General features: G+C 38.4%; 1 protein-coding gene across 4 annotated transcripts; it reads right to left on the bottom strand.

Moving 5' to 3' along the window:
• Positions 1–1,713: 1,713 nt before the first annotated feature.
• LOC122668919 (pentatricopeptide repeat-containing protein At1g76280) lies at positions 1,714–24,571 on the bottom strand. 4 transcript variants are annotated; one of them, XM_043865492.1, is made up of 14 exons: positions 24,450–24,571; positions 24,302–24,362; positions 23,972–24,029; positions 20,714–20,907; positions 19,649–19,756; positions 17,978–18,160; positions 15,970–16,629; positions 12,488–12,583; positions 12,137–12,310; positions 11,464–11,691; positions 10,507–10,650; positions 10,203–10,391; positions 2,748–2,867; positions 1,714–2,450 (listed from the first exon to the last, which is right to left on the bottom strand). In XM_043865492.1, exons 1-14 carry the CDS (start codon positions 24,461–24,463, stop codon positions 2,052–2,054), a joined length of 2,628 nt encoding a protein of 875 aa, XP_043721427.1. In that variant the 5' UTR covers positions 24,464–24,571; the 3' UTR covers positions 1,714–2,051. The 4 variants fall into 4 exon arrangements, with proteins under 4 accessions (XP_043721427.1, XP_043721428.1, XP_043721429.1 ...); XM_043865494.1 differs by having other exon boundaries at positions 2,020–2,450; positions 20,714–20,920; positions 24,450–24,469; XM_043865493.1 differs by lacking the exon at positions 23,972–24,029 and having other exon boundaries at positions 20,714–20,920.

Below are 24,571 nucleotides of genomic sequence, written 5' to 3'. Positions count from 1 at the left end.
TGAAATGCACTTTCTCTCCTTCATTAGTTTGGTGTATAAGATACCAGCATGTTTTGTCCGTATGTGGATCATGCTCTTTAAGTAATTGCCATTGTTAAGAACTCCAAGACTTTTAAATGCCTCTTCCTTCTCCATGAACTGGTCATATGTGGGTAAAATCATTTGTGTTGGAGTTTTGTCTCTCAAAAACTTAACACACCCTCCTTACCCTTTATTAGTGACAAAAATATATTGAATAAAAAAAGAGATACAATGATAGAAAAGCATTGATCATGAATGAATTATGCTGAGGAGCTGATTCTTCCAACTAAAATCTTTATCGAATCTATAAGAAGCCAACAAATGAGTTAGATTAGTAAAAAAAACAAAAAACAGTATAAGAAGAAAATGATGAAATCATGTATTGAATGTCTTCAATAATTCTAGATTTGTAACCCTAGTTTTTAAAAAAAAGTATAAGAAAATGATAAATATGGAATGAATTCCATCAGTAATTAATTCTCTAGGTCTCTCCAAGATCCCTTTCAAGTAGATCATTAATATTGGGAATGTTTCCAACTTTTTTTGTTTCCTTGAATGCTTTTCCTTTTCCACCCCCTACTTACAAGATCTTAACCTTGTTAGAATCACTAATCACAAAACCAAGCGTACAACCCACTCCATTTTTTGAAAACTAACATTAGAAATCAGGAGAATACAGTGGTACCCCATTCAAAAAATTGAGGGTGACCAACACAAGCGAAAAGAACCAGGATATTGACACTTGCCATTCAAATAAAGGCAGTTTTGGGCCGTCATCACTTGCCTTGTGCATGATTAATATTTAGAAGATCAGGAATACGTATTAGGTAGGCATCATCTAACAGAATAGATGGTTAAAAACTAAACATGAATTGATGATGGTGGTAATATATGTTCTTTTGTCATTCATTCATTTGGACGACCAGACTGGGTTTTTTTTTTTTTCTTTTTTCTATAATCTTTAAGAAAAAGTAGTCCTAAAACTAAGTTTTTAAACATCAAATTTATTTCTTTTGGGTGTGGAAGGATTGTCAATAAGTTTGCTATACTCCATCAAAAGAAAGATTCTTGGAGTCACCATCTTGACCTGAATTCATCTATAATAAGGAAAGTCACAGGGTAACTGTGTCATAATGTTTCCAATGTTCATCAATATAGACAAATACAGAGAATTTTAATCATCATGATCTCATTATTAGCTGCTTTCATTGATTTGATAGTACAAAGTTCTCCAAGGGATCAGTGAGCAAATAATCACCAATTTTATCACAAATCAGCCCTAACACAGACTCTAGCCTCCCCATTTGTCAGAAGAGAGCAGACCCTACATTTCATTTCCGACGTGATTGTGGATTTGCACAATACGTAATGAGTGCCAAATCAATAATTAAGCTATAATTAAGCTATCTGGATGCAAGTCCATGCCAAATCAAGCTTTCAAGGAAAAATTACTAACCCAGACCAGCTGAGGGAAAAAATCTCGATCCAAAGCTGGTTGCAGAAGAGTTCTAATATAACACTTCTTTGAACAAAACTTGAAATTAAATACTGGTCACATTTTTTCCCCAATTTGAATTCTCATGCTGGACTGGGTAGAATGTTTTCAGTATGATCTACTTTGTTTTTCCTTATGATTTCTCTCTCTATGAAATAAATAAATAAAGATATCTTGACACTTGTCATCAAAAACAAGGAAGAATCATGTTTTCTGTAATGTACAACTGAAGTCCAACAGGAGCATAATGTTGTACAGCTCCTACTTGCCAACATGATGCAAAATGCAGGTCCTGGATGACTCCTCACTTGAATAGAGATTCTTCACTTTATGGAGGAGGCTGGTTCATGTGTTCCACCGCCTGACTCCGTCCGTACCTAAGATTCAGCCCTCAAACAATATCTATTATTTCCTGTAAAAAAACCGCCACATAATCTATTTCTCTTCTACGTTCTTGACCCACAGATTAAAAATTATAATTTGTGGGGAACCCCTTTTTTGGAAGGATTTCAGAAGATTCCTTCACATAAACCACTCAGCAAGCTCTCCTCAATCGATATCTAGAAAGTCTTTTGGCCCATACGCTTTCATTGGGTAACCAAGAAACTGGAAACCCTACAAGTGCACACCATCGAATATTCAATAGGGCAGCAGCAAGATTCTCATCATCCTTGAACAATTCAAGTATACTAGATTCAGCATCTAAGCCTTCTGCAAGGATCAAATCTTCTTCAAAGTATGCTCTCTTCTCCTGGAGAATGTTTTCGTCTTCAGAAATCATTCTCATACTTAAAACCTGCAGTGCCTCCATGGCCGTGCTCAGAAATCCACGGTTAACATATGCAGAGAACACATAACAGCAAGTTGATGGATCTGGCTGAATTTTCTCCTGGTGCATTCTTTCTACAATATGCTCGATTATGTCAACTCTTCCCTGACAAAACAATGTGATGTAAATTGGCAAGCCGTGATGATTTAGCAATGTAACAAAAGAGCACATCCTCTATAAAGGCTTCTCCATAAATGTAAAAAGACATGCACAGACAGTGCAAACCACCTTTCGATGGATCCGACCTAAGGTGAACTTCAACAAATGATTATATTCATTGGACTGGAGGAATTTCAAGCACATATATTCTTGCAATACTATAAAATTTTGTACTAAACTAGCTCCATGGCTTACATAAGGTGACAAAGTAAAATCACTCAGGTAATATCTATGAAAGAGTACCTTCAACTGTGCTTCATGAAGAAAGGTGTTAAATGACAATACATCAGACGGAATCCCGTCCAAGGAAGCTTGATCGAGAAGATTCAATGCTTCATCAAACTCTCCGTCTACTAACAGAATCTAGCAAAATTAACACAGCAATTAGTGTCTCTTCAGATAAAGCGAGTTAAAAACTTCTGTCAGCTTAGAATACTCCCAATAATATAAGATAGGGTTAACATGAATTGTTGGATTAAAGTCCCTCTACCTGACGGAATGTCCGTGCTTCTTTGGAATTCAACCCACATTTTCAGGTGGATGTCTGAATTCCTACTAGTCAAAGGAATTAAATCGGGTTATAGTGTTATACAACAACTAATTCCTGATTCTTATCTTCTGAGCCACTGTAAGTCAGGTATTTCAAGGCAGTTTGGATTGTCAAGGACTCAAATAAAAGAAGGAAAAAAAAAAAAGATTCTTGATGAGACTCCAGAAACAACAGATATACTCCAGAAGCATTATAAATCAACAATATTGTCAAAGAGAATCACCTCTGTATCCCAAAGCTACATGAATTTACTTGACAGAATTTACGCAATGCAATTACAGATGCACTAGTTGCTACGACATCCAGTGTCTTTGGCCATGGGCCACAGATTTAATTCAAGGCTGACAAGCCAGAATAATAAATAATCTAAAAGGTGAAAGATGACTAACCTCAATCTGCTAATAGGAGTCAATAAGCTAACCTAACAGCTACTTGTGCTTTCCTGATCGTTTAAGGGATAAACAGAGCTAAGTGTGCATAGTCCAACATGAAGCAGAGGTGAGAAAGAGAAGAAAAAAGCATCCAATACATATATCTCCTAGATTCTAAGCGCATGATCACAAAAGGCTTCCATTTGGCAGCTCCATCAGCACAAATTTTCTAGCTCTCAATCTGGAAAATTTCCAGTCCAATCAAAATTTCCCCATATAAATATAAAGCTTTGAAATTTGGTTTCAATTTTGGCACAACTTCAGTTCAACCATTGCAAATACAAGGGTACAAGTCCCAATATGGTGACCATACAGTGGAAGTGAGACCCAAAACTTGAGAATCCAAGGCAGGGCTTCTCATTGAACAGTCGGTTGATCAGATAAGTCCTCCACGTGGCTCAAAAAGGTGGGTCATAGTTATCTGAGTGCCGCCTAGGCAACAAGTGGTCCTCGAGATCCAAAGCAACCAGCGCCAAGTTGTCAAGGAACCCAAACTCAAAATCCAGGGTGATAATAGGGGGAATACGAAAATCCAAGGGGGGAATGAAGAGGGGAAAATGAAGAAGAAGGTGCTGCAGCAGCTGCCAACACCAGTGAACAACAGCTGTAGCCACCACTCTCAGAGGAGAAGAAGAAGAGGAAGAAAGGCGTACCTTTTCAAGCTTGTCGGAACCTTGGTCGAAGATTTTCACCTCATCGGAACTATTGAGGAAGCCATCAGAAGGATCTTCTACGAAGCCTGCTGCTCAAGCTACAGAAGCGAGAGAGAGAGAGAGAGAGAAAGAAAGAGCATGGTACAAGGTCTCGCCGAGATCATGGTCAAAATCTCGTTTTTTCTACTATCGAGTTGAAACCACACACGACACAGGAAAAGAACAATGACTTGGCCAAAATTTTGGTATTTCAGTCGAAATGTTACAAGCTACCTTCTATAAATACCACGACTCGACTATTCTCGGTTGATATTTTGACCTGATCTCGGTGGACTCGATTGGTTTCGCCAGTTTTTGAAAAAACCCAACCCCCCCCCCCCCCCAAAAAAAAATCTCCTATTCACTGCAAATATATTTGACTCTATGTAACAAAAATGTTAGATGTATGATTTATGAAATGGTTTATAATTTGATGTGTTTTCATTCATATTGCTTATTTAAGTTGTTTTACTTGAATTATAAGTGTTATTGTGTTCTAATAAAGATTGTGTGGAATATGCCATATCAGTAATTTACTTGAATTATATGTGTTATTGTGTTCTAATAAAAATTGTGTGGAATATGCCATATCAGTAATTTATATATACAGCATACACTACCAACCTAGGGTCCTAAGTCAAACTACCATTTTGGGTGTGATCTTTAAAAAAACTAAGGGTTCCACTATGTTCATAGGCCCTAAAATAGGCTGTCCTGCAAGTTTCATGACCAAATTATGTCATATGGCCCCCGAAACCAAGGACCAAAATTTCAAAAAAACAAAAACATTAACTCAGCCGAGGTCTCGGTATCTCACCGAGAACTCGGTTTTTGGGCTGGCCGAAACCATGCTCGAGACCTAGACCTCAAACAGAGAGAGAGAGAGAGGTGCTCGTAGATGGGGAAGGGAAAAGAATAAAACAAAAGTATAGTTATTTAACATATACAAATAAGATAAGTTGGCATATGTGATGGTGCAAAGTAAAAAATTATGAAAGAGGGTAATCAATGAAATATACTAGTATTTTACAGAGGTGCCTTAACACATAAGGCGACGCATAGGCACTAGCCTCATCGACAAAGTGCCAAGGCGTCCGGCCATGGCCTTGGCTTGCCTTGGAGCCATTACAACTATGAGGTTTTTGTCCAGGAAAGGCTTTCCTGGTCAGGGCTAAGCCAGCAACTTTTCCCTATGTATTTATATTCATTAAGTTAAAGTGTTAAGATAAATTCTTGTTACAATTATTAAGAGAAATATAAAAAATGCTATTAGTTTCTTACCAATGTAATAACCTTTTGACAAGTTCCTGTTTACCTTCTAGCTCCAATTGCAAATGTTTTTGTCCATCTCATGTTCCTTGTTCATAACAAGTTAACAACTAATACAAGACACAAGTAGCAGTTAACACTTAACATGCTGTCACAATAAGGTTTTTCCCAGCAGAATGTAGGTGGAGAGGTGAGAGTATGAAAGTGTGAAGGGACTCTATCTCCGTCGAACCAGTGGCCATCAAGGGTGATGCATGTCTGAACTTATCTTTGATAGGAGAAACTGTCACCAGAGACAACTAACCAAGCACACATAACTGTGCACAAAAATTATATAACATATGTTCCATAGAGACACATACACAGAGAACCATGCATGGATTGAATAAATGCTTGGACTGCCCTCTTCCAGAATAAAATTAGGTCAAAGAGGTAGCAAGGATAAGGATGGCTCTCATGTTAACCATGTCTCAGCACACACAAAGGTAAAGAAGAGGGAGGAGAAGAACAGATAATGCAAAGGGTTGGGAGGGGAAGAATTCTTTGATATGTATGCAGGTGAAACAAAGGATTAGTGTGCACTATATCAAGGCTCCTCAATCTTTAAAGACTACTACAATCCAAGGGACCAAGGTAATGGGATTTCATATATTTCTTCTTCGATCACTACAGTCACTGTGGGTCTGCATTCTACTCTAGGCCATATTGTTCACGTATGGTTAATTAAGTTAACCTCAGGTGAGCGAGAAAGTCGCCTGGGTTGTGTAAACTTCTGTTCGGATGGGGCAGCCTCTTGAGTGACCAAGGCAAGAACCAGACCTGTATCATGGCTGGTTTGTTCAAATTCCCTTTGCAGGACAGCTAGCACTTTGTTTCCAGATTCTGTCCCCTTTTGATTTGTGCGCATGACACGGCGTTTTCGCAGGCAAATTAAGTGGGTACCACTTGATCTCTTCTCCTTTATGTTGAAACACACAGAGGTTTTTTCTTCCTAGGAGAGCAACATCATTTTCATACAGCCATGGTCTTCCGAGTAGAACATCAGTCATTCTCATCGGAATGATATCACACCAAATCTCCTCTGAATATTTTTGGGCCTGTAGGGGGACATAGCATCTCTTGTTCACGTCAAGCTTATTCCCATTTAATAAGGAGACTTTGTAGGGCATCGGATGCTTTTCAAATGTCAGATTTGCCTTCCTCACAAGGTCTTCGGACACAACATTAACGCAGCTACCACTATCAACAATTATCTGGGTAGTGCGCTCACCTGCTCGCAAACGAGTATAGAAGATGCAACTACGTCGCCAATCTTCACCTTTAGATTCAGCACCCAATATATGTGCTACTACGTGTACCCCTCGGGTATCTTCAAGTTCATCACCCAAGTCGTCAAAATAAGCAGCCCCATCATCATCATCATCAGGGGGTAATGCATAAATACCCTGTTCATCAAATTCATCAGGGTTTTCTTCCTCCTTTTCAGCTACATGAATCGGTCTCTGTCTTTGTGGGCAGTCCTTAGCATAATGTCCCTTTTCATTGCAACGATAACAAGTATTTGACTCACTAGTGGTCATTGGGGCTTTGCCCTTGTCCACACGTGAAGAGCTGACAATGTAGGGGGATGTTCGTGTAGAACCAGCAGTGGTGTTATTACCTTTATTGTAACCATTAGTTGGTTTGGATGCTGGAAAAGATTTTCTGGTGTCGACAGCAGTGGAGCCAAACCTTCTAGTGGTGTTTAATAGGTCTTCAGCCTTCAATGCCTTCTCAAAGCAGTCCTTGATGTCCAGAACATCCACAACGCCAATGGCTCTAATGATGTCAGACCTCAATCCCTACCGAAATCGAGATAACATCTGAGTAGCACTTTCTATGGTGTCAGTACGAGATGAGAGAGAATTGAACTTTTGCATGCACTCGGATACAGTCATGTTCCCTTGACAAAGGGAGTTGAATTGATCTTGCATCTGAGCTGTATAGTGTCTTGGTAAGTACTTCTCTTTCAGATCATACTTCATATCCTCCCAGTTGATAGGTGCTTTACCCTCATGTTCCATGTCCCTCTTTGTCTTACGCCACCATTCTCGAGCAGAGCCAATTAATTTAGTACGTGCCAATCTCATCTTTCGGTCTTCAGGTAAGTCATACCAGTCAAAATAGTCATCAAGGGCAGCAAGCCAGTCATAGAATTTCTTTAGATCACCATGCCCATCATACTCTTTCAGTTCTAGCTTGACCTTCTGTGTATCAAATCTCCTGTTATGGCCTTCATCTCCAGTGAAGTAGGATCTCAAGTATTCCTCAAAGTTAGGTCTTCAAGGTGCTTCAATAGTTCTGTCCCTGTCTTCTCTGTAGTCATCTCTGTCAGGTCTACGTCGGTCCCTGTAATCTCTGTCGTGTCTGGAATGATCTTAGTGGTCCCTATGACGTCTGGGATGATCTCTACAATATTCATCCCTTCCCGGAGTTCCATGTACTTCAGAATGAACTTGGAATCTGTCTTCCTCTACATAGAGAGGGTTGTTTACAATAGGCACAGCTTGCCTTTGCTCAACAATCTGTAATCGATCACTGATCTTATAGAGCATATCTAGAATTGCAGCCATTGGATCAAGTGGGGGTGGCCGTGGTGGATCAATAACAGGGTTGCTTTGTCCTTCCATAGCTTTGATACCAATTTGATGTAGCCTAGGTGGAATAAGTCTCACTTAGGACCAGGTTGTGTATTAGGGTTGGCCGAATGGGGCAGATTAGGGTAATTAGGGTAAAATTAGGGTTAGGAATGGGAGTTTGAGTTAGGGCTTTATTGGATAAAGGTATGCAGGTTTTTAGGAGCCTATTGGTATAGGCTTTAAGTGGGTTTGAATAGGAAATAAGATTTCAGAATTATTAGGGTTAGGGTTTTAGGTTTTGGGGATGAAGGGAATGAAGGGATCTAGGGTTTCTAGGGGGAGACAGGTCAAGGGCTTCTGGCCGAGTGTCACAGAGGTAGGGAAAAGGGTTCGGTTGAAGTTTGGGATGATTAGGCTGGCTGGTTAGGGCTGGGCAGAGTTTAGGAGTTATAGGGTTTAAGGGAGAACTAGGGTTTTGCAGGAAAATAGTTGCAGGTTAGGGTTCAGCAAAGGGAAATAGTAAATCAGACGTCACTTACTGGTTGCAGGCCTGAAATTGCAGAAACAGCAGCAGCTTGATGATTCGAAGAGACCTCCTGACCTTCAAAGTGCAAGGAGTCGCAGGTTTCCCCACCCTTCACCACCTTGAGTCCACAAGGATGTAAGCTCACAGAAGGAGCAGAGGCAGCAGCTCGATTGCAGCAGTCTCAGATCTGGAAACAGAGAATTTTTAAGCTGAAAAGTTGTGGGGGAGCCTCCCACGAATTATCTATTTATAATAATAAAAGGTGGCCAAAGGCCTCACACAAATATGACTTGGAATCCTAATTCCAAGTCCTAAAACCAGTCCTAATCAGACTAGGACTAGTGACAACTAATCTGAAATCTAATTACAACTGAATCACTTGTATTCTACTAGGAATACAAGTTTCACAAATAAAAAAAAGAACAACCTATCCCTCTAAAATCGTGGAGGGGATACTAAGCACACTTAGGTAACTAAAAAGACTGTTTTACCCCTACTTAAGAAAAAAACAAATTACAGAAAAATAAAAGGCTCCAACGAAAATAAGAAAACAGCCACTTCATGGCTTTGGCTTCTTCTTCCTAGTGCTTGGATCTGCATCACATTCTCTCTCCCAAATTCCCGTGCATCGCACCGATGCAATGCTAGTTACATATATATATAAACCACAAACTGTAACATAATTTATTATTTCTCATTTTCTCATGCATGTAGAAGAATATCCAAAATATGGGTTTTTAACTGGGGTTTATACTTCTACCTGTGGACCTTAGGTCTATTGGTCCTGGATTAATTAGGTTTTCAATTAGGATCTATAGCTTTGTTGGGGACCCTGGGCCTTTAAGACTTATGTAGTCCCTAGGCTATCCGCCTATCCCTCCACTTCTTTTATAGAAGAAAGAAAGACTGGAAGAGAGGGAAAGAGAAGAAGTTGAGTTTCTCAAAGATGAGGAAGCACTGAAACCACTTATGCCACCTACTCCCTCATTCTCCATCTTCTTGTTCCTCTTCTTCTTTCATTCCTGCCCTTCCATCTCCTCTGTTTCTACTTCATCTCTGGCAACACCTCCCACTGTTACAGCTGAGTTAATTTTTTTTAAAGAAATAGGAGAGGGGAGATGCAAATCTTAGCTGAATCATCCCATACCCTGGCTGAATTCATGTCTACACATATGCACATGCGATTCAGCAGGGGGGTTGTCAAATCAAGAGGATTTGTGTTCATGACCAACTTATGGACTAGAATCTACATATCCATGCTAGAAAAGTTCTTAGATTATGAATTAGAGATTTAGAGGTGCTCTCAGGCTCATCATGAATCCACAATCTGAGTGTAACAGCTAGGGTTACAGCACCAAAAAATTGAGTTACTGATACTGTGTGTAGATGGGTAAAAGATATAATATGAAAATGACATTAAGCAAATCCAGTAAGGGGTTGGGACATGTTTCATGTTATCAAGTACTAAGAATATGGATGTTTGAAACTAGACAGATGCTATAAGTATAGGAATTGCTCTTCTCCTGTTTCAAACGTCAAATTCACCAGTTTGGCTGAATTTTAAAAAAAAAACACTCAAATTGTGCAAAACTAGGAGATTGAATATGCATACCTTTATGAGAGCAGTATAAGTGCACGTCTGAGGACAAAAACCAGCACGTAGCATCATAGAAACCAATGCAGAAGCAGACTTGAAACATCTTATAATGCTGCAGCAATCAATCATGATATTGTATGTCGCAGCATCAGGTGGCAAACCACAATATTTCATATTTTTAAAAACTTCTACTGCCATGTGACTCTGCATTTCATGCAAGAAAGCGATGCTATAAAATATGGTAATAAAATAAATGACAAACAACCCAAACCTACTACAGAAATTATCGGAATTCAGCACATGATAGACAAGTATGTACTTCATTAGCCTCAACAAGTGAATGCAGCACTGTATTGTAGATAGCTGTTCCTGCATAAGTGTTTGTGAGACAGAACTGGTTTTCTGCTACACGTAAATACTGGATCAGCTCTCTTATCATCCCCTCAGCTCCAAGAGCTTTCAGCTGAAAGAAAACCAAATCGTAAGATAAATGCTATAACCCAAAGTCGTTGATGTTACAGATGGAATTCCACCCACAATAACTAAGGAAGTAAGATGGTGTTAAACTAAATAGTTTAAGATTACTATCTATTGCTAAGGGTGATCAGGATCAGTCAACTTGTGGACAACGCAACGCAGTCCATCAACTGAAATTTGGACTTGTCTGACTATCATATTCATGTGTCAGAGTAATCCCATAACGTCCAAAACACTTCTATGTATAATAACTGTATTTATAGTACATATCTTCTTACCAACTACTACTTATGTGAATAGACTAGTTTATTCTAAAGTGCATTTGTATATGCACTGCAGCCTTACAAGAACTAATTCAAGAGATTACTAATAATGTTCGTGTATTTGCGATACCTAATGCCCTTAAACAGGCTCTGCTTCGACCTGCCCATGATTGGTGTATGGAAGTGTTGTCTCGCATCGGCCGGCTGGAACTTACCGCCTTACCTCTCGCTGAGGGAAGGTGGGAAGCCCTTTCCATAACAAAATGTAGGGTACATATGCATTTAAGGTTTCTCGCAATCAGTTACGCAAACACCTCGTATCAGCATTTGAGGTAATAAGCATGTCAATATCCTTGAATATTCTATTTTCACAATTTTTTTAGTAATAACTTGAGCTTCAACCAAACTTCAGCTCATCCACCAGGATGGCGGGCGTACTGAAAAAGAAAAAAAAGTCATGGTATTCTAGTCTATATTCCTAAAACATAAGGATATAGCAAGTTAAGAAAGAGACAGACACTAAGACGCAAGATTACCAAGTTCTGCATCGACAAATGACTGTGCTGAACTCCATTTTTCATCATATCCAATTCAATAGCTTTGATCCTTTTAGCAGCATCTACCTTTGACAACATATTCCCTTTCTCATAAGGAGCATTCACATTACCAAACAAGGAAAACAGCAGCTCATATGTCCTGATGTCTGGCTGGAGTTTCAATTGCTTCATTTTAGCCAATACCCAGACAGCACGTTCAGGCTGATCCTGCAACATGTGTTGAAAATAATATATTTTCAAATGCCATTCATCATGTCGTAACTGCCAGAGAAAACCTATACTAACAGAAGATAAATGCAGGGAGGGCAGCGGAAGGATGGGGAAAAGGTTCCAGTCAATTTCAAAGTTCATTGATAGAACTGGTAAAAAAAATCATATTTGAACATAAAAGATCCTTATCAGAATCAGAAAGACCAAAATCATGCTTCTCTTGACTGGTATCACGTAACTCTAATAAGAAAAGTGACTCGTTAGGTGTTTCTACTTGCCTTTGAAGCACATTTCCATCATTACTGGCCATAACTCTTTGACTGTTCTTTTTCCATATGCAGTGGACCAAATTTCCTTTCCTTTCATTTATATAAATTTAAAACTAAATAAATACAATGGAAATGAAGATATGAAATTTGAAGTGCTGGAATACAATATTTACCATAACATCACATGCTGCAAGCAAGGCATTGAAGGGCTGCAGGTATTGAGACTCAACAATTTGATCTAGCAGAGACTCGGCTAAGTCTAGTTCCAGATTTTTGCTGCAACCTATTGAAAGAGTGGCAAGAGTAGCATTATATGGCTTCAAATTCCTCTTTGTCATTGCTTTCAACTGCAGAAACATGTAAAAGCCAAAAATAAAGACTGTCTTACTGCAAATTATTCATAACCAGAGAAACAAGGATGTCTTCTTTATAAAAATTGGATATAAAGAGAAATAGAAATTTATTAGCAAACTAAAGAAAACCAAAAATTCATCGTATATTAACATAGTTTCACATTGACTCACCACTTTCATGCCATCAGTAATTCCTCTCTCAGAAATGACAACTTTGATGAAGTTATGATATGTATGTCGTGATGGTATCAAGCCAAGATTGTGCATCTATAAAGAAATGCAGTCTCAACTTAGGGAACAGCAATGACAATATACAGAAAATGAAAGGAAATGCATACATCCAAATTGTTGAAAAATACATTCAGGCACCCGGCAAAGGGGTTGGAATAAGCTTAGCTTCAACAATGAAGAAGCAAGACCAAATAGAATAATGGAAAATTAACTTGAGGGCCAATTTAAAATAATGTGAACATACTGCTGCCACAAAGCTTCACAAAAATTAACAGTAGCCTAGTTTTTAAGTTTTATGATGCCTAGTTTTTAAGTTTTATGATCCAAGATCACAGAACACCTTGGTATGAGTATGAGGAGTTTATGAAAAATTAGTTAATGAATAAGGACATTATGCAATATGAAAGCTTAAGGCAAGCACCTTTCAAAAACAAGGCAGCCATAGGCCCATAGCCCATAGGTTATATTGCCATGAATAGAGAACTGGGCCAAAAAGAGCCAGGGGTGATGCAGGACCCATCTAGTGGCTGGATTTTTCTGATAGGCGATAGAAGCCCAAGTCTAAAAGCCCAGCCCAAAATACAGGCCAGTGGCTCTTTATTAGACCCATATATCCATGCTAGAAGACATTTAATCCTTTTGCTTACTTTAAGTATAGGTGGGCATTTTGTAAATTTCAGCAATCTTTATAGTTGTCATTTTTGTCAAGCATCATATAGTCAGTTTTTGGGTCTTAGAAGTTTCTAAAATACAGTCTCAGATTGGATTCCAAAGAGTGCAATGATGCACGGAAAAAAAATTATGCAGGCTAGAATTGTGTTTTTATGCTTGTGGGGGCAATTTAGAGCCCACATGATAACCTTACCAGAAACAGTTTCTGGTGTTTTTCCATTCTGAGAAACGGAAAAACACCTAAAAAGTGCTTGATAATCAGTGTTCCCTAGAATATGTTCTTGGGTGGATAAATCAAAATTTATGAGCTGTGGAAGAGTTTTGATGGACATGTTTTGTCATTTCTGGGCTCAAAATTGGAAAAGTGTGCCCGATAAAATTGAGTGAAAAACCCTATCGAAAACTTCTCGCCTCAACCTCTCAAAGCCCTCAACAATGGCGCACAAGGTAAGCTTGTTCTCTTTCTCTCTCTCTCTTTGTTGCCTCTCCGGTAGAATCATCGGTACGTCGAGGCTGATGGCGTGAGGCAAAACGACGGAAGGCACCGCGGACTCCGGTAGAATCGTCGGAGCTCCAAAAGGGGCAATAATCTGCTATTGTTTTCAGATAAGTAATAGTATCGGAAAATGGAGTTCAAAATGCATTAGAGAAGACAGGAAGTGGCAGAAAAAAAAATGAATGTGATGAGCGAGAAGAGGGAAAGAGAGAGAATTAGATAAGAACGGATGAACTTGCTATAGTGACGGAGGAGCAAGAGCCACCGCCGGTAGAGCGGAATCCAACTGCTAAGGCTAAATCCATCATCGTCATCATCTATCTGTTTAAACTCAGAGATGCGCGAGTACTTCTTTTCAGTGAAGGAGCAATCAACCCTGCGAATCTGACGATGCTTCCTTGTGGAGATGAAGCAGTGAACTGAACCGTGAGTCCTACTTCTTCCCTTCGTTAGCTTTTGCCTGGAGGAAGATTGGCCTGTGGTCCAGATTCCGAGCCAACGCCTAAACCACTTCCCCAAGCGCCACCGGAGCCAGAACCCACTCCAGAACAGGTTTACCAAGCGGGTCAAAAACGGTTTCTCAGCACAGAAAATGGAAAAACTGTTCTGCTGTTTCTCAGCACATAACCAGAACAGAAACACCCGTAAGGTTATCAAGTGGGCACTTAGATCCCTCCACCCCCCATTGAGTAGAGTTTGTTAAGTAGTTTTAGGTGGCATAGGTTCATTAGATTAGAATTTAGAAGTTCTTTAGCGGCAATATGGTAATTAGCTGTAATTAGGTAGATGGGCATTGAGCTCTATGGATTTTCCGTGTTTTATGGGCATTTTATTTTGGGCTTTTAGTGAGTCAAAGAGAGTTATTTGGAGTTTCTAGAGCGCCTAGAATTGCCTTGGTAAGGGTAGTTGTTTTCAGTAACTATTTTTAAAGTACTCATCTATATATAGAGCTGTAACCCCAACGCGAACTGAAATCAGTAAAAGAAGTTTTCTAGCTTCCATTCTATTGCTATGTGGAATGTGGATTCACAAGCCCCTTTTGAAGGTGGATTCCTTCAATGGTATGTGGATTTTTCTAGGTGACTTATCTCGTCTTTTCTCCTCCTCTTTCTCTTCTAACTTCTATTTCCTGTTATTGTCACAGCAGCTTCTTCAAATTCTGAAATAGTATATTTTCTCCATAAAGCTCTATCAAAACCACACCAAAACACTATCCAAGCCTTCTTCCTTTTACCCTATCCTTATCCCTTCATCCACCTTTAAACCATATCCATAATTGAATTACTTTCCATTACTCTTGAATTTCTGTCCTACCATATCAGAACCTATTCAAACCTTTCCACCTTACAATCAACTACTCCTAAACCTAACTCTTCTATACCCTAGCCAATTCTATGCAGCTAGTATCATTCCTTCTAAACACTAACCCTAATTTTGTCCTAAACCCTAGTTTTCCCATTGATGTTCAGACCTTCCATAATCAAAAGATCAAAAAAGCAAGCTATCTCTCCTACTTCAACCAAACCATAGGATTTCTTTGGGACTTGATTCCACTTTTTGGGGATTTATCTGATTGTAGAACAAAATCCCCCCCATCACCCAATTATATTTATCTTTTATTTTTGAGAATTCTATAAGGAGATGTAACCACTCTTGTCAATTAGTGATGAGAAATAAGCATTTTTTTTATTATTAGTTCCAGATTTATTTATTATTGCTGTTTACTGTTTATCTCCAATAATTTCATTCTCTCTTTGACTGGTGATCTTCTCAAAGATCACAAGGTGCTGAAGTGGCAGGATAGGGGGTTGACCGGGTGTGGGGGATCCGTTGGTTTTTTTGAAAAGGATGCTTTTATCATGTTATTGCTGAAAAGAAAAACCAAACCCTTATCCCAATCCTATTCCAGCAGCTACTGTAATCCCAATTCCATAATTGGAACTAGCCTTTTTAATATAGTTTAATTGGATATAGGGTATTGTGGCTGATTAGAAGGGGGTAAAGTGATGGGTATTGTGACAGATTAGAAGGGGGTAAAGGAAATCACACAACTGCCAGGTAGGCATCCATGTCTTTCTCAAACCCCTGTACAGTGAGGTAAATCTCATGAAAATTTCACCTTATTCAGCCATAAAAATTTAGCTTGTTTTCAAAGATGATTTCCTGCCAAATCTTAAGTGTTCTAAAAATCATAAAAAAATATCGTAAGATTCTTGGAAACAGTACAGACTTTTATACAGAAATACAAGATTACCTGAATAAACACCTGCTCAGCCAGTTCAGCATTTTTAGATTGTGCACATGCATGTATTACATCATTGAAAGACCACCTCAAGACCTTCATAAGTGGTTTGATTTCAGCATCTCCTTTTAGTGTAATAAAACCACCACTGCAAGGTTCTGAGTTCTCAATCCCAAAATCAGTGTAGCTCCCCTGATTAGCTGCTGGGAATAGCTGTAAGCATCTAGAATCGTTATCTGCCTCTACAGGCCTGTAGAGATTCTTATCAACACTGAAAAGGGCTTCAGTTTTGATACAGGATACATCGATATAATCATTTTTTCCATCAGGTTCTTCTATTCTTTCCGAACAGTCTCCAGATAATGAACAAGACAGATAATGTCCACTTTCGTCCATGTTACATCTCCTAATCCCCAACTCAATTTTTGAAGGTACAGGGATGTCTAGTCTCGAAAAACGAAATTGGCCTTCCGCAGATTGCTTAATTGATGCAGTTCCTTTGAAAACCAAAGCCACCATTTGTTGCAGGGTTTCAAATGCAGATACCAGATCATTCAACTTTGTAAATGACCATGTAAATTTTCTTAGGGAGATAATACTCGGACTATAATATTTCGCCCATTCCTTCCATATTTCATGGACTGCAGATAGGTTTCTCTGGGAAACAGCAAGCTGAAAGGACCAAGAAACAAAATAACTTAGAATAGCAATCAAGTAGCAAAATTGTCCTTTTAATTAGCTCAATAGCGACCTATAAGGAAACTATGGATAAAACTTGAAGATAAGCCAGTTAATTTAAATATCTGCCTATTACAGCCGCAATTGAACATTTACCAGATATGCGAATGGAGGATCCCAGTAGAAACTAGAAAATGGAAATTACCAATCAACATGATGCAGTAGCCTTGGATTGAATGAATAAATATGACAGGCTTTGGATGCCAAAACCCAAGCATTACAGCCCATAAGCCAAGTCCAAGATCCCTAAGTAGTAATTAGAAAAAAAAATTTAAGTTGGGGGCTTTCTTGTAATTGGTTGGGTATAATTGTAATTCTAATAAAATCTAGGGGCTTAGTTGCAGTTTCTTCTTTTAATTATTTATTACCTAGTTGTCAAGATTGTTTAAGTTAAGCAGGAAACTTTTTTTTTCATTTAAGGGTTGCAATTCTCCCCCCCCCCCCCTCTTGATTGAATGAATAGAAGTAGGGTTTTTCTTCATTTTTAATATATTATTCAATTGCTTTTATTGAATGTTGTGTTTTCTAGTACTAAATTATGTGTAGAATATGCTACCACACTTTAACATTGGTGTTGAATGTTCTCTCTTCAACACCTAAACCCATAAAATGGAGATGTCATACACTCATACCAAACTTTATTGTAAAACTGTACAAAATGAGGCAAGAGGATTCCGCTCGTACAAATCTACAGAGTAGATATAAAAAACTCACTTTCCGAATGTAAATTAGTTTGCTGACACACGATATTGTTTTAATTACAAACTGCAGTAAATGAACTACAAGGACCATGAAGAAATTCAAACTCCAACATCGATTTGCTGACTGGCTCATTGAAACCAAAATACAGCAGCAGGGACAACCACTCCCAAGAGGAGATAATTTCCATTGACACAATTCTCAGGGTGTGTCAGTTGGGAATGGTGCGAGAAAAGAAAAAGAAAAAAAGGAAGAATTTCTGCAGCAGGCTCGGGGTTAGTGTCGACGATATATTGTGGGAATAATAAAAATGGCAATAATTAATAGACAGAATGTCAGGAGAGATTCTCTTCAAGAAATCTCCCAGAGGTGAGATTTCTTCCTCTGGTAACCAATCTTTAGACAAAATAGCAAAACATAAGCACAGACAAGACAATTTATTAGAAGAAAACCCACCACACAATAAAGATTAATTGAAATATGAAATGCTTCAAATTGCAGTGACAGACAGGGCTTTAAGACCATTACGTGTCACTTCAACCAACGAAAGCAATAAGATACAAGCACTCAGTAAAATACAAACCTTAAGAAGCTCATAATAAGTCACTTCTGACTTCCCCATCATACGTTCTTCCATTAAATCCAAGCAGCGATTGGCATGCGTCATGCTTTGCATCTGAGCACATCCATTCAATAAAGAATTGTACATGGGCAGAATAGGATATGTCTGATGCTTTCCTCCTAGAAAACTCAGCCAATTAAATGCCTGAATGATGAATGAAATGATGATGTAAGAACGATGCAAAGGTTTTGATAAAGTTTGACAAGTAGGCAGAATACTTAAATTGCAACACAGCAATTAAATAGAATATCCAACTACAAGTTGTGCCCAAAAACCACATATAATGATATACACAGCCTCAAAATGATCATTTGGTTGAAGTGTCATAGCCATGGAAACATGAAATCTTGTCAGAAAATAGGTAAATTGCCAGAATATTCATAAAACACTGAACCATAAAAGTGATAAAACCATAAAAATCTCATTGGGAAACCAAAATACTGTTGAGATTTCCATGGAATCTTATGACAACTATACACCATTGCACCTCTCTATGAATGTTGGGGAGCACCGTGAGCAAAAGGCAGAACAATGAGGTTATGATCACCCACCAGACAGTGATGTAGGGCACAAATTAAATCCATAGAGAAAACAGCAAGATATCAAAGGAGAAATGCATAACAGCAAAAGAAATTAAGATAAGGAAACAAAAAAATCTGCAAAACAGATATGTGGAGCAGATTTAAGTATCTAAAGCTCTAACTCCAGCTCCACAAAGTAGAAGAATGTGTTGAAGTGTCCAACCCAAAAGCTTAAGCTGTTAGGTGGAGAGACCCAACTGGTATACGAAGGCATCCAAGGTCCTAGAGTTTTTTGGGATTATTCCAACATAACGACACTCGCACTAATATGTTGCCCCAATTTTGGGTGGCAATATAAATGACATGTGTGGCCCCTCTTTTTAGTGACGTATACAGATGTATCATTAATGTAGTTGCGTTATGGTTCAGGTATCAGGTTGAAGTGTTCACCCCAAAGCTTAAGCTACTAAGTGAAGAGCCCCAACTGGTATATGAAAGCATCCATCCTAGAGTTTTCCAACGTGGGATTATTCTCAACAGAATGATCTAGAAAAACTAAGGTCCACAAGGTCCTTTTACAGTCCTTCAAATTGAAAGCAGCCAATAGGATTACAACATTTGGAATCATTAGTGTACTCCTTAACCTCCAATAACTATTCACCTATTGCCTATCAAGTACAGCATCCCCCCCCCTTTTTTTAACTAACTGCTAACATCCAATAGTAGCTAATTAGCTATTAAGTAATGAAAACCCTAAGAAAAACAAAAACAAAAAGCTAAGGCTTTATATGGCTGTCTCTACTGATCCTGCATCAAAGAGAGAAAGGAACTGTAGAAGAATGCTGGAATAGATGATAAACAAAAGCAATCATGCATGCAAGAGAGGAAATAAGGGAGGTAAGAGAGTCTTCTATTTTTTCCACCATAAGTATTTGAGATAAACCATACCCAAGAAAAATTTGCAATAGAACATAGAAGCAGTTGACATACCATGAAAACTGAAACCTTTTCCTCAACTGAATAGTACTCTTTTATCTAAATTGTAGACCCTTTTCCTTTCAACAACCAAATATATATAAATAAAATGGAAAAACTATGCGCAGGAAAGAACCTCCTCAATATAACCCCCTTTACCGAGGGCACGAATGATAAGAAAGTAGCATCTCCTGCTTATGACTATCTCTTTTTCTTCCATAAGTCTCCAGGTCTCCATAACAAACTGCATGAGAAAGAAACATCTTTATTAACAATTGTATTTGACAAGAATCAAGTACAAGCAGGAGTGCAGGATCATAATTCCATTGAAAATAACAAGGCAGGATTGTGGGGCAATGAGGCCCTTTTCTCTGTCATAGCACTATAGCAGTACACATCATTCATGTCAAGCAGCCTAGTTTCTCAGCCATAGCCCATAGGGGAGTACTCATCTAAAAATCATTTTGCTCAAATTATGCATGTCTTCTACGGATGCAATTTCCTGAACTGTACATATATAATTCTTTAGAGTTTAGATTCTCCAAAGAAAACAAAACAAATCGGGTGGTAAAATTCTTATCATCTGGTCACATTAGTATTTCTCAGGAGATGACCTATGGGGTCAGTGTTGGGCTGCGGTCAAAACAGGCCATGAGTTGGACCATGTCAATCTTCAACTAGGAAACCAAGATCTCCAACTGAAAACAAGCTGGTTAACATGGGTGAATCCAAGTCTCTGGTGCAAAAAAGGAAATCAAACCAGGTTGGCCACGTTCACTGACAAAACCACCAAAAAGTCTGGTACATGCAGACTAACACACCTATCTGCTGTACTTTGTTAACAGTTCATCTCGGTAATAAACAAGCATATGTTTCAAGGTTAGACAACTATAAAACGCCATATACTTGTAGATAATCTAAAAGTGGGTAGTATGAGATGATTTTCTGCTGTTCCTTTTTCCCTACAACTTTTTTTGCATGCTCTGTACACAGTCAGAATAAATTCGGCTGTGGCATTTATATTAAAAAATGAAGTTCATGACACAACACACCTTGTATTTATTTTTTGACAAAGCTAAAAAAGCCATAAGCATAAAATGATTGTCCAAATAGATTCATAGGAAGTTAGGAACGTATGATATAGTAAATTAAGAAAGTAATCAAATTATATATCAACAAAATACTTAAAAGTTCAACTCACCAGTGGATCAGGAGACCTGGCACAGTAGTCAAGAATATAAAGAAAATCATCAGATCTTAATGAATTGCTCCCTTTACTAACATTAGAAAGCAAATTGGAGGCTCTATCTCTCTCACCACAGCGTAGTGCATTAACAATCTGTGCTTGCGCAGACCTAATAATCGACTCTCCTTTGAGCCTGAAATAACTTTGACCTGTGAATGAAGACTTTGCGAATGTGCAGCACATTAGTTTTCCGTAATATGATATTCACAATTACATATATCCTTTCAAAATACATCTATACATCATTATAACCATACATTAGAAAATCAAATCTAAGTGTTCTAGATAGAAAAATAATAAGAACATAGAAATTAAACATGCTTGACATGTTTATAGAGGAGTTAGGAAGATAATAAATTTTCTAAGAGGCATATCATCAATGCAACCATTTGACCTGTAAATCTGAACCATTGAGAAAATCAAATTCTCAAGTTAATAAATAAATACAGAAAGAAGATGGTCAACCTCATTTAACAAAGGACAATGTAAAATGTGATATCATTACAAATATGATCAAACAAACACTTAACTAGAACTACTTATTAGTTCATACTTATATAGGTACGTTGATAATTAAGGTAGAAGAATTATCAAGTGGAACCCATCAAGCAAAGAATAGTGTAAAATGCGATATCATTACAAATATTATCAAACAATCATTTAACTAGAACTAATTCTTAGTTCATAGTTATATAAGTCTCTAAGTGAGTGAGACCAGTGGAACATTGTTCCCGCAACACAAGCAATAATCACTGATTACTCTAAGGATTCACCCACAGAAATTATATTGCTTCCAAAGGTAGAAGTTTTTTCCTTCCGTTGTAGTGTTAGATAAAACTCTTACTCTGTCTAATTTGCTACATAGGAGAAAGTTAGGCACCGTTTGATCACCTTTCTGTTGTTTCTGTGCTGAGAAACAGCAGAAACATCTTTTTCCGTTTCTGGGCTGAGAAACCGTTTTTGGGGTGTTCAAAAGCGTTTGGTAAACCTGTTCCAGAAATGGTTCCAAGTGGTAGGAGCTCTCGAGCGATGGCAAGTTGATGGCAATGGCGATGGCAAGTTGTAGGCAGTAGGAGCTAGATGGCGATGGCGATGGCAAGTTACAGGCGGTAGGAGCTCTCGAGCGATGGAGCTTGAGGTTGGAAGAGAGTCGACATGGCGCTGGAGCTTGAGGTTGGTGTTGGAGCTTGAGGTTGGAGGACAGTCTGAAATGGCGATGGAGCTTACCGTTGGAGGAGAGTCGATGACGCTTGAGCTTTTTATCGGAAACAACTATTCCCCCCCCCCTTTATTTTATCGGGCACAAGTTTCCTTCAAATTGTTTCAAAAAACAGAAAAGCAGGTCATACTTGTTTCGTCAAACCTGTTCTCTGGCCCATAAATTTTAATTTATGTTTAACAAACACTTTTTTGGGGTGTTTTTTTCGTTTTTTAGAACAGCAAAACGGAAAAACACACTTATTGGAGTGTTATCAAACGGACACTTATTCTCGGCAAACGGAAGTGTTCTTTGTTAAAAGGAGATATCTTCATCTCATATGGCCATTTCTGCAGTATTAGTGTAGTTCAGACTTCGGAATGGAGTCTAGAGAGCACAAAGGACAGAACCACACTACAAACCAGGATTAATGCAAATTGATAATAACAATGTGGATGGATAGAGGTATGAAAGGAGAAGTTAAATAATTCAAAATCAAACAATCAGATTAAGCCCAAATCAGGTCGAGTAGGCAATTCTATCAGGCCTGTCACTCAAACTAAGAATCTTGGAAATCAGGTAAGATCTGATGGATAATCTCAAGACTGCTTAGGAATCAAGCTAGGAGCAAGAACTGAAATTTTGTAGCAGATCTCGAAAATCAGAACTAAGAAACTGATTTAATATTATTTAAACTAAGTTCAGACTTCCGAATATCAAATTTTGGATCTCAGATGCAATAATCAGCAAGATATAGAAAGAAGATGAGATCAAGACGTTCAGGTGGAGAGAAATGAAAGAAAACAGTAAAGAGAAGAAGATATCCAGCAAGATTAAGAAGTATAAAGAAGAAAACGTGAGGACTATGGATAGATCACGACTGATAAACAGTAGATCAGAAGAAGAAGAAGGAAAGAGAAAGCAATCAGCCAGATCTGGAAATCCAGTCCCGTATGCATAGCTTAACATCACCAAAACTCTTAAGAAAACTCAAACTTCTTTACTCAAATCATGCTTAATCGATGCGGGTGTTTACATATATATAAGATCTGGAAATTCCAAACTAGACTTATAAAAGGACTCCTAACACTCGCAATTTGAATAAGTAAAACAAACCAAATCTGAGCTCTACTCTAGCTAATAGGTATCCTGTTCTAACTCAAAACAGTCAAACTTTTAAAACTCAGCAAACTATGACACTCCTACTAATTTCATACTCATACCTCACCCCAACCTCATGGGCTTATAATTAAGGCGGGTTGAAAGATTAACCCCATAAACAAGTAGTCTAGGTCCATAGAACCTGTCATGGACCAAAATAACGTCTCTCTAGGCTCAATCGGACAGTCCCGAGTCCCGACTGCATCAAGTAGTGTGATGATGAGTCTTTCATCCCCCCTCTGCCCCCAGATGTTTGGTGCAGATGATCTGCCAACACGTAGAGATAAGAAGATACAGTCCTCCCATTGGCCTCATATGCCGTTCGCAAAGAAAAGCAAAATGCTAATGAAATTTTATGGATTGTTGGTTAGTGGCTCGCAAGTTTGTGAATGAATATGGGTTACAATCAGAAATCCATGTTATGGACCTCCCTAAATATTACAAACTTAGCAAGTTGGTGTCTGCAAAAGATACATAGATGATTTTTTATTGGAAAGATTGCCTTTATATAAAAAAGTTGCTGATGGAATGGGCCCTGTCCAAGAACGACTTCAGTGGTACAAGCAGATATTGTTTCACAGATTCTCGGCAGGCCTCAGTTTGGGAGCCTTGAAGATGTTTTGTTATCTACTGTTCAAATGTTTTGTTTCTTTTATTTTGCTGAATTGGTATGTCCCTGTTTCGCAGTGATTCTACTTCAATGTTTTATAAAAATAGAATCATTTGGTGTGGCTTATCAGTAACCAAACCCGCCTCCCCCCCCCATGGGGAGACTACTTGAGAATCAAAGAAAGAATATGATAAGCCCTAATTAATCTATAACAAAATTCCCTTAATAACTTTGGCAGAAATACCTTCTGAATTCAAAACGGTCCAAGATGATTCCATTCTCTCGGCCACATTTTTCTGCCCCTGAACAATATTTTTAACTAATCAAAAAATTGAAAATTTCATGGGCAGGTAAGATAAACTAAGAAATTACTCCTTTGGCACACTTTTTCCAATTCGCGTCAATAAGCAATCATTTTCAATGTGTTTAGTTAGTACTGGTCTGTGAGCATAAACCTAACTCACAGAATTCCCACTTGCACCCATCCAAACTGCCCCTAAAACACCTTTTTCAGGATAAATTACACAGATTTCACTTGAGACAATTTCAGGGGAAAAATGAATAGACTTTGCACCTTTTCATGGGCTTTGGAACGCGAAAATGCATCTGCAACCGATCGAATATGAGCCCTTGACCTGCAAGACAAAATAATAGCTATCAAGATCATGTAGGAGACATGCATTATGCCTGTATCAGTGTAGGTGAGTTGTGATTATACTTACAGAGATCTGTACATGCTCTTCAAACTCTTCCAACTCTTCCAACTAGCCTTTTGAATTAAAGTAACACTACGAAGCTTTGTCCAGCTTCCTGCCTATCCAGGAGTATATTCAGTTAGACAAGA

The sequence above is a fragment of the Telopea speciosissima genome, chromosome 7 (assembly GCF_018873765.1).
Source record: "Telopea speciosissima isolate NSW1024214 ecotype Mountain lineage chromosome 7, Tspe_v1, whole genome shotgun sequence".
In the NCBI taxonomy this organism is placed as follows: Eukaryota; Viridiplantae; Streptophyta; class Magnoliopsida; order Proteales; family Proteaceae; genus Telopea; species Telopea speciosissima.
Note: the sequence above shows the minus strand (reverse complement) of the source record. Positions and strands in the feature narration are given on the sequence as shown.